This window comes from Pygocentrus nattereri, chromosome 24, assembly GCF_015220715.1.
Source record: "Pygocentrus nattereri isolate fPygNat1 chromosome 24, fPygNat1.pri, whole genome shotgun sequence".
NCBI lineage: Eukaryota > Metazoa > Chordata > Actinopteri > Characiformes > Serrasalmidae > Pygocentrus > Pygocentrus nattereri.
Window position 1 is genome coordinate 11116820 of NC_051234.1, and position 9692 is coordinate 11126511.

Consider the following 9692-nt stretch of genomic DNA (forward strand, 5'->3'; position numbering starts at 1 on the left):
TAAATCTGTACGTGTCGGCTCATTGACCCTGGACTGTTTTGACCACGACCCTGGATTTGCCCATAATAAATCTCGCTTATCTCAGCGTGTGCGTCCGCCTCCTCGCTCCCCCTTACAATTTATATATCCATGCATGTTGGAGGGGGTTATAGGTAGGTATGGAGTTTGACCTTCTACCGAATTAGATCAAACTGGGGTTTTAAAAAAAAAGAAAAGAAAAAAAAATGTAAACAGCATTAAAGTCTTCAGAGCTTAGATATCGACAATTCTGATCTATTTACGTTATTAAAACTATTCTGATCTATTTAATTAACAGAGATGGTAATTAATAGAGCATTAATATTAATTAATATTAATATATTATTAATATAGCATGAATAGAGATGGTAATAAGCATTTACAGGGTACTTTCTATTAGCAGGTGTCTGTCCCTAAACCCTAACCCCTAAATTTGCACGTGTTATAAATTTTTTTGGGAATCTTTATTTAGTATTTATTTATTTTTAAAGTGAAGGTGAAAGATTTATCACATTATACTGCTCTTACACTGTTTGGCACTTTCAAATATTTCAAATAAATTATGATGAAATATGAATTGAATATGAAATTTTGAAATATTTCAAAATGAGATGATTTTATGTGTGACCAGCTGTTCAAAGCTGTGTCATGTAATAGGCTGCGTCACCACCAAAACAGTCACTACTGAAATATTTGGTAAAGTTTGGGTAACGTTATGACTGTTTTGGTACAGAATGGAATGTTCAGCCATTAGTTTTAATAAGACAGGCACAATTAAGGTATAGAGTAAGGTAAGGTATTCGGGTCACTAAAAGGATTTTAGTCTAAAGTCTAGGATCAGTCCCAAAACATGTTTCAGCTCTGACTTTAAACCAGTTCAAGCAGAACCATCCGTGTGCATCGCTGCTGTCGGAAGAAAACCTCGTATCTCCAAAATGGTAACTTTACAGGAGAAGCAAAAAACTTACTTTACTTTTAATGTAAGTCAATGGAACCAGACGTTTCTCCACGTTTCTTTTGGTCCATTCTTCATGAAATTTACACACAATGTAAAGAACAACTTACACACACAAATTATGCCAAAAACAAAAATGGAGTCCCCCCAAAAATAAATAAAATAATAATTAGAATAATAAAGAATTTAGGCCCAATCCTATTTCACCCCTCTGTATTGCGGATTCTCATCTAGGTGTAGGGTGTCCCGATTCTTGTTGAGATAGAGAGGTGGGGTGAAGTGTTGGGGCTACATGACCCTCCAAACTGAGGTTTTTCAGAGGCTCCAAAATGAGTGATAGGAGAAAAACAGTAAGATGGAGCACAAGAGACCCAAACCCACAAATGTGAGAATTTTCACTGTTAGAAAAAGTGTAAAAAGAAAAGTGCTTCAGTGTATTTTGGTCCTTTTCTTCATAAAAAGCATTAAAAATCGCTAATTGCGTGCTAATGTCTCGGTAGCTAGTTTGCTAACTTTCCCACTCCACCTAAATAGTCCTTCTGACACCTGAAATGCCAGAATGTAACTGCCGCTCCATTTAAAGTTGGAATGGGAAAATTTGAACGAGAAGCTGGTGAATCTCTGACTTCAGCTTCATATCACTGAAGAATCAGGGGTGGGTGATAATAAATCCCCCCCCCCCTTTGAAGGCATATGATGGCCTAAATGTAACTAAAGCCCAGCAGTGAGGAGCTGAACTTCACCCTCCTCTGCTGTCACTGCAGACTGGCAGGGTCGTCTACAGAGCAGCACTAGTAGCTGTTAATGAACTACTGCTCTTTTTATTTGAGGGTCCCATTTCAGAGGGAAGATTTCAACCACTACCCTGTAACTCAGTTCCAAGGGGCAACACTCGAAAAACAAGCGGCAGGGGTTAGAAATAAGAAATGGGATGGGGCCTTACTGTGTCTCAACACAACTACTAGACCCACACAGTGAACTCTCTTACCCTCTCAAATATAACTTCACTAAATGGCTTATGCCTGAACTTAATGATGTTCCTAAACCTAAATTCTCCTTTTCTCTAGTAAAGGCCACTTTACATTGTCATGTAATGAAAAGCGAGCAAGTTACTGTGTGGCCTATACTGAGTTTTTACCACTTACAGCAATATAAGCCTTGTGGCTCTGGATTTTTGGCCTGTTTAACAGAACAATAGCTTACGTTTTTCACATTTTAACATCAGTACATTTCAAAGAAGAGATTCAAGAGGGCACAAGTGAAGTGTAATAATGAGGTAATAACACAGACTCTCAGCATGGCAGCCTGTGAACACCAGCTAGCACTTCAGACTGATAAATTACAGCTCTTCTCACTTTCCTGAAATAGATACTGCACATGCTGCCCCCCACTGGACAGATTCATAACGTAGGAGCCTCAAATTAAATGATCTTTTAGCTTGTGCAATATCATATCCAGAGACATACTGCTATTGAGAATCAATCCATTAGCATCCATATTCATTTAAATTTTAGAATTTATATCTAGTCCTGAAAATATTTGTTAATCTTCTAAACCATATAAAAGGCTAAAGGAGTTAAAATCACTTATCATATTAAAAGAACATATTAAAAGTTCTGGGAAGTTTCAGCATAACTAAAGACATAAACACAGTGGTTCAGAGTAGTTTGGTGTGAAACTCTCTGTTCTAGAGAAACTTACTGAGTCAGGTAACAGTTCACAGTGGTGGTGATAGGAACCAGACATCCACCTCTAAAAGCTCCTCACAGAAAGTTCCTACATGAAATGGTTATGAATTCACTGCCTGATGACTGAGACGCTGTTTTATGATAGTTTTGAGAACTTAAACTCCATTCATGGTGGAGGGATACATTACATGCAGGGTGATGTGAGGTAAAGAAAACGTATTATTTTAGATTTTCCACTATTTTCCATCATCAACATTCCATATAAACTCAGGAGTAGGTTCACTGGTGGTTTTGATAGTAAATAAAATGTCTATATCAGTGTTGTAGTCATGGCGACCCCTGGTTCCTATCACCACCACTGTAAAGACATCCGAACCATTTCACACCAAACCACTCGGACTCACTCTGTTTACATCCGTTATATCTGACACACTGAATTATTAGGGAATTTTGAAAAAGTGGTGGAATTCCCTTTTGAATTTCTGTAACATACCCCAGATTTTTTAACTGTTCCTGAAGGCCTGCTGAAAAATCACAACTTTTATTATGAAATGCTGGTATGTATGAGGAAATCACTGAGTGATATATATATATATATGGCTTAACCAGCCCACAAGGTATTAAGACATCTTGACAGAGAATGCTAAATAAAACTACTGAATCACTGGAAGGTTCTTGGAAACAATGGAACATGCAAGTGTAGTTACTTAGTAACTTGTATTTAGTCATTTCTAAGCTATGAGGACCAAGCTGTGGTTCTTTTGTAACATATAAAGGTAGGAAAACATAACGTCACAATGCCTGAAAACATTTTCACAAAGCAATGTGTAGTTTGTGAAGCTGGAATGGACAAAATGAACCAGTATATTATTTTTAAATCCAATGTTTGCAAATCTAAACAACTGTTATAAGTAAAATCAAACAACTGGTAAACATAAATGTATAAAATAAGATGATGTCCTAATGTGCTGCTAAGCAATCAACTACTTCACTACCAAGATGGTTCTTCAAGGGTTCTTTGGAAAAGACAACAGTTCTACACACATCCAGGAACACTCAAGAGGTTCTGTATAGAAATCCTGGTTCTAAATAGAAACACTGCCTTTACTTAAGGAACCTAATCAATTCAGCCTACAGGAGTTTGGTCCCTCCCATTCAGACTGTGGCAGTTTAGCCCCACTATTCAGTCTACAGCAGTTTAGCCCCACCATTCAGTCTACAGCAGTTTGGCCCCACCACTCAGTCTACAGCAGTTTGGCCCCACCATTCAGTCTACAGCAGTTTGGCCCCACCATTCAGTCTACAGCAGTTTGGCCCCACCATTCAGTCTACAGCAGTTTAGCCCCACCATTCAGTCTACAGCAGTTTGGCCCCACCACTCAGTCTACAGCAGTTTGGCCCCACCATTCAGTCTACAGCAGTTTGGCCCCACCATTCAGTCTACAGCAGTTTGGCCCCACCCATTCAGTCTACAGCAGTTTAGCCCCACCATTCAGTCTACAGCAGTTTGGCCCCACCCATTCAGTCTACAGCAGTTTAGCCCCACCATTCAGTCTACAGCAGTTTGGCCCCACCCATTCAGTCTACAGCAGTTTGGCCCCACCCATTCAGTCTACAGCAGTTTAGCCCCACCATTCAGTCTACAGCAGTTTAGCCCCACCATTCAGTCTACAGCAGTTTAGCCCCACCATTCAGTCTACAGCAGAGCTCATTTACCTTATTTGCATATATCAGTCTTAAAGACACAGTAACAAATCAGCCTGTTTAACTCTTGTATAAAGAGAGGTGGGAAAACGGTCATGTGGAAATAAATTACCGTGGAACATGATCCTCCTAACAGTTCAGCCAGCAACAGTCTGAGCTCCACAAACATCGGTAAACCCTTCACACAGACATGCCTTTATGAATGTGTTCCCTGGGTTTCCGCGAAGCACGGCCGATCTCCAAGGGACAAGGCCGAAACGCGTCCCTGTGTTTGCTCGTCTGTTTGTTCAGCCTGAATCTCTGCTTCACTTCTGTTTGCCCAGAGTGATCCAGGCACTGCCCTGGTGCTCTTTACTGCCCCGTAAATCACACCACGTGTGATTAAATCACCCCCATCAATACCTGCAAACACTGACAACAGAGGCCGGCCAGAAAAATCACTCACTTAAACTTACAGAGCGACGATTTTTAATGAGTTCTTATCAAGATAAAGGAACTACACATACTGACAGGTGGACTCCACACATCACTCATTATAAATAAGGGAAAAATGGTTTACACTAAAAAAACAATATTTAACTATCATAAGTTAGCACAGGTCCCCGCACAGCACAAGTTAGTGGGGAGTGGCTTGGGGTCCCCGGGAATGAGCTGGAGCAAGTTGCGGGGGACAGGGTCGTCTGCTCTCCCAACTGCTACCGCGAACCTATCTGGACTAGCGGTCAATGATGATGATGATGAAGTTAGCACAGGTTAACCTCACCTTACATTACCAGCTATTATCACTGACAGAGCTACAGTAATAGTTCATTCAATGATGCTGATATTATAATAATAAATTATAATTAGAGCTGGGCGATATGGCCAAAAATGTTATCATGATAAACAAAATTCATTTTGTTCAATATTGATTCATAACATGTCAAATCATTATTTCTTTCAAGTTTGAAGGCTAATTATTGCTCCTGGATGGTCAATTGCTGTTTTGAACTATCCTTTCTGGACGGAACACGACAAACACTCACCAACAGTGGAGACATTTGTCAGATCTGTCATGGGACAGTGGGATAAAATTGGGATAAAGTTTTTGTAGTAGTCATAATTTAAGGAAAGACAACTGATTATTTTTAGCTGGTGATGAGAGCTCAGCTGTCCCGTTACAAATGCTAATAAGTGGCCAACAACAGCGCTAAACTGTTTAGTTTCTCAACAACATCAACTTACTACGAACAACATTTACTGGCCCAGTACGTCAGTGATGGATCACAGCCGCCCAGCCAGCCGCACACCAACGACACACCCATGTCAGAGCATATCACAGTATTCAGTCCTCCTTTTAGGGCTTTTTAAACTGAAAGCGGTGCTTTTGTGTCGTGTTTGATCTACAGTATCATCAATCGCCGTGTTGTGCAAGTGATGGGCCAAGTTAGCCAGCTGCTAAACAGATAGCCTGGAAAGATCACGCTCTCTTGCTGTCCAATGCCCCCAACTTCAATTTGTTTCCATATAAATCAGCGCTGCAACTCACATGAGCTCACTTCTTTCTTTCACTTTCATTGCTTGAGAATGCACTAATATTAAAATATGATGGCCTGGTGCTGTAACACAGTGCAGCAGATGGGATTTAACACTGCTAAAGCATGTTAGGGTGTTAGGAAAGAGGTGAGTTCACTGTAGGACAGTACAGTTATGCCACTTACCTCATCACTCACACTTGGTCACAGGAGAACAGATCGCTGGTCACTCCATTCAAACGGAATGTATAACTCCACATTTCAGATGTTGCTAAAGTATATTTGGCGACTCATTTCATTCATCGCCCACCTCTCTAATCATGTCGAAAAACTCGGAAGTTGCGAGAGCAGAGTAGTGCAGTTCCTTGCAGCAGAAAACACCACCATGGCTGCCGCTGAACGTGGAAATGTGAGAATGGTGTATTGTATCGAACATTTTTTGAAACTTTATCGCTCTATCGAGGAAAAGTTATATTGCGATACTTATCATCATCTTTTTATCGCCAAGCCCTAATTATAATATAATATTATACTGAAGTACTGGGCTAAATATGGGGTGAATGCACATGTATTAGGGTGAGCGTGACATTTCTACAACAATCTAACATCTCGTGAATGCAGAGCTCATAGTAGGGGGGCGCTGGTGCGCTCATCAACACTGTCTGACAGGCAACAAGCTTGCCGGTAGCTCATTGATGTGCATAAGTTAGCAAAAAAAATCCAATTAAACATACAGATGTGAGTTGCATGTTCAGAGAACACATTGCATGCAGTAAACATAAACTTAAGCTTTACAGCATCTCACCAGACTGATGATTAGGGATGCATCGATATGGGAATTCTGGGCCGATACCAATATCTGATATTTTACATGTACAAACCTTCGTCTACGTATCTCAGGAATGACAAGGAACATTCTGTTAAGGCCACTACACTCTGGACGCACCACGCTGCACAACATAATACCACTACTTACCCCCGACAAGCTGACTGATCTATCAAACTATCCTAATTATTCATTTAACGCTGGTAACGTTTTCTGATAAGGTGACCAAATGTGGCTGAAGTCAACTTCTTATTTACCAGGTTCTTGTTTGAATTTGCCCGTTCCATCTTAAATGGGGCAGCAGTGAGCCTGGTTCATTTTATTTTGGTTACAAATACAATAAAACGATTAGCAGATATTTCAGTGCAGTAACAGTCACCTGACCATTCGGGAGTTATATGGAGAAAACTTGGCCACATCAGAACGTCCAAAGCTGATTTTGTGCAGTGCAATCATCTACTGATACCAGTACGCTTCCAATATCATCATACGTCCCAAGCTGTTTCCATCCAAAACCTAGTTTATGCATTCAAACCTTCATTAAAGTGAATCTGACAGAACTAAACAAATCCATGCGACGGCCTTGCAGCAAGTCAGGAACCAAACCTGTGTTCTATTAACCAGCATCTCAATACCTTTACTGAAAGCAATGCATCCTGACTGCTGCTTTTATGCTTATTTGCATTTATTCTAATGTCATATAGTGTTTCTTACAAGCAGAAAACTCCCTTAGCGCTTAGAGAGTTTTAAACCTTTATAAATGATCTACTGAAGCACTGATTGATTCAGTGACTCTACTGTTGTAGATGACACTCACTGATTCGTTCAAAAGAGCATATAAATAACCTCAATATCAAACAATACGTGAACATTTCCTTCCTTCACATTAACATACAGCCAAACTTTGAAGCACCAAACAGCACCAACATTTCCAGGACACACACTTAGAAAGCTGCTTCTTCAAGGGTTCTTGAGTAAATGTGACCACTCCATTTAGATCCATGCTTTTTTGCATGCTTAAATGGTTCCTTGCATGGGGAAATGGTTCTTCAGATTGATGGAGAATGAGCTGTATATGGTTCTACATACTGTTGTGAGCTTGACATCGTAATGACAGAAGAACCCTTTTGGGTTTTGTTGCTATATAGAACCATATAAAACACATTCTCAATCAATCTGAAGAACCAGTTCACCATGCAAAGAACCATTTTAGCATACACTCTCAATAAAGATGGTTCTTAAGGGTTTCTTTAGAAAAATGCTTTAAAACGATCCTATATAAAACCATGAACACTCAAAGAACCCTTTGCATTAGAGGGTTCTATGCATCATGAAAGGTTGAGAGAAGGTGCTGTAGATGATTTTATACATAACCATTCTGAAAAGGGTTCTGCTATAGTTATGATATCAAGTTTGAAACGACAGAAGAACCCTTTTTGGTGATATACAGAACCATCTTAAGCACATTCTCCACCAATCTGAAAAACCTCAGGACGCAAAGAAACCTTTGATCATGCAAACAGTTATTTGAGTGTTCATGGTTCTGTATGGGACCATCTTCCTTACAAAAACCCTTGAAGAACCATATTTTTATTAAGTGCAGAACTCATGGTTATACTTCACTAAATAGTCTCTGAAGAAACATCTTTTTTTAAGTGTTTAAACACCACAATTTCATGGAAATGGTCTAATAACTCAGTCCTACCTGCCGTTTGATGAGTTCCCCCCATTTCGGTTCTCCTGTTCAGGCCGTTTGTTGACATTAAACTCCACTTTCTCACTGGAGCACATCAGCATCCTCCACGACTCGCTCCCCTACAGCTCCTCTAGCTCAGCCAACAGCCAAATCTACTCTATAATCCAATGTTTCTTCACAGTTTCTTCTTATAAACGAGCCTTTAATAAAACTCCTCGGGCGCTTCGTTAAATCTATGAGGTTATTTCAGCCGTAAAGCGAATTAAAGTGAAGGAACCATTACAAATAGCCGGCCAGCTGCTGAACGTTAGCTAGTTTACAGTGAACGGTTCGCGGCCACAACACTCCTCCTGCCTGTTCAGGCTCTAGCTTTGACTATTTACATTACATAGAGCCATTCTCGCTTCCCAAGATAGTAAACAAGTGATTTCATCAACTTATCCTATCAAACTTTTCTTGAGTAGGTTAGCTAACTTAAATTCCACACAATTCGATGCAGCGATAGCAAGTCTCCATTAAGTCGAACAAAAGTTTAGGAATAGGGGGTTACACGGAACACAATACAAACTAATGCACAATATTTCACAAACGGGATTCATTTTTAGGAATTTCTAAAAAATGCTGCTCAGTAGTGGCTATTTTCACGCTGAAACGGATAAAACTGAACACACGTTTCTATCTTTTTCACTCCGAACCACAACACAAACACCCCCGCCCGCCTCAACTTTATGGTAGCATCGATATCATGTACGCAAACAGAAAAAGTAACGGATGTTTTTGACAAACAGACGAGCTGGCCAATGGCACGGAAGAAGAGATGCTACGTGGGCGGGTCCAAGACAAGTGATTGGACGATTGAATTAGACTCCGGAGAACGTAAGATGTAGAATTTTAAACTGCTTACTCCATGTATTATGAACCTAATAAAGGCTTAATAAGCGTAAGGCAACTTTTTAAACTTTTAGAAAGTTTTTAAGAAGCAAAAAAAAAAAAAACTAAAAATAATAAAACAAACTGCTATTTCTGTTTTATTTAACCAACTTCTCATTCAGTGCAGATCCAGGTGCAGCAGTTTATACTTAGCTATAGGAAGGCTTTAAAAATTTAATGCAGAGTTTATTTGAGTCCACATATATTATAAACAGCACATGTTTTTAATTAATACTTTGGGGGCTTTGCTATTAAAAGTGCTCTCTATGGTTTGGTTTATAAAGTGTGTATATTTTATTTAGTTTATAGATCGTTTGCAGGCCTGCAGTTTTGTGAAATTAAAATTACAGCTTGCTTGAAA

At 39.7% G+C, this 9692-nt stretch overlaps 1 protein-coding gene across 1 annotated transcript in view; it reads right to left on the bottom strand.

The window, feature by feature from the left end:
• gramd1a (GRAM domain containing 1A) overlaps positions 1-8909 on the bottom strand; it is a 65325-nt gene extending 56416 nt beyond the window's left edge. The window contains exon 1 of the mRNA XM_017714439.2: positions 8411-8909. Coding sequence (XP_017569928.1) covers positions 8411-8502 — 92 coding nt within the window. The 5' untranslated portion in view covers positions 8503-8909. The remainder of the gene's footprint in view (positions 1-8410) is intronic.
• Positions 8910-9692: the final 783 nt, after the last annotated feature.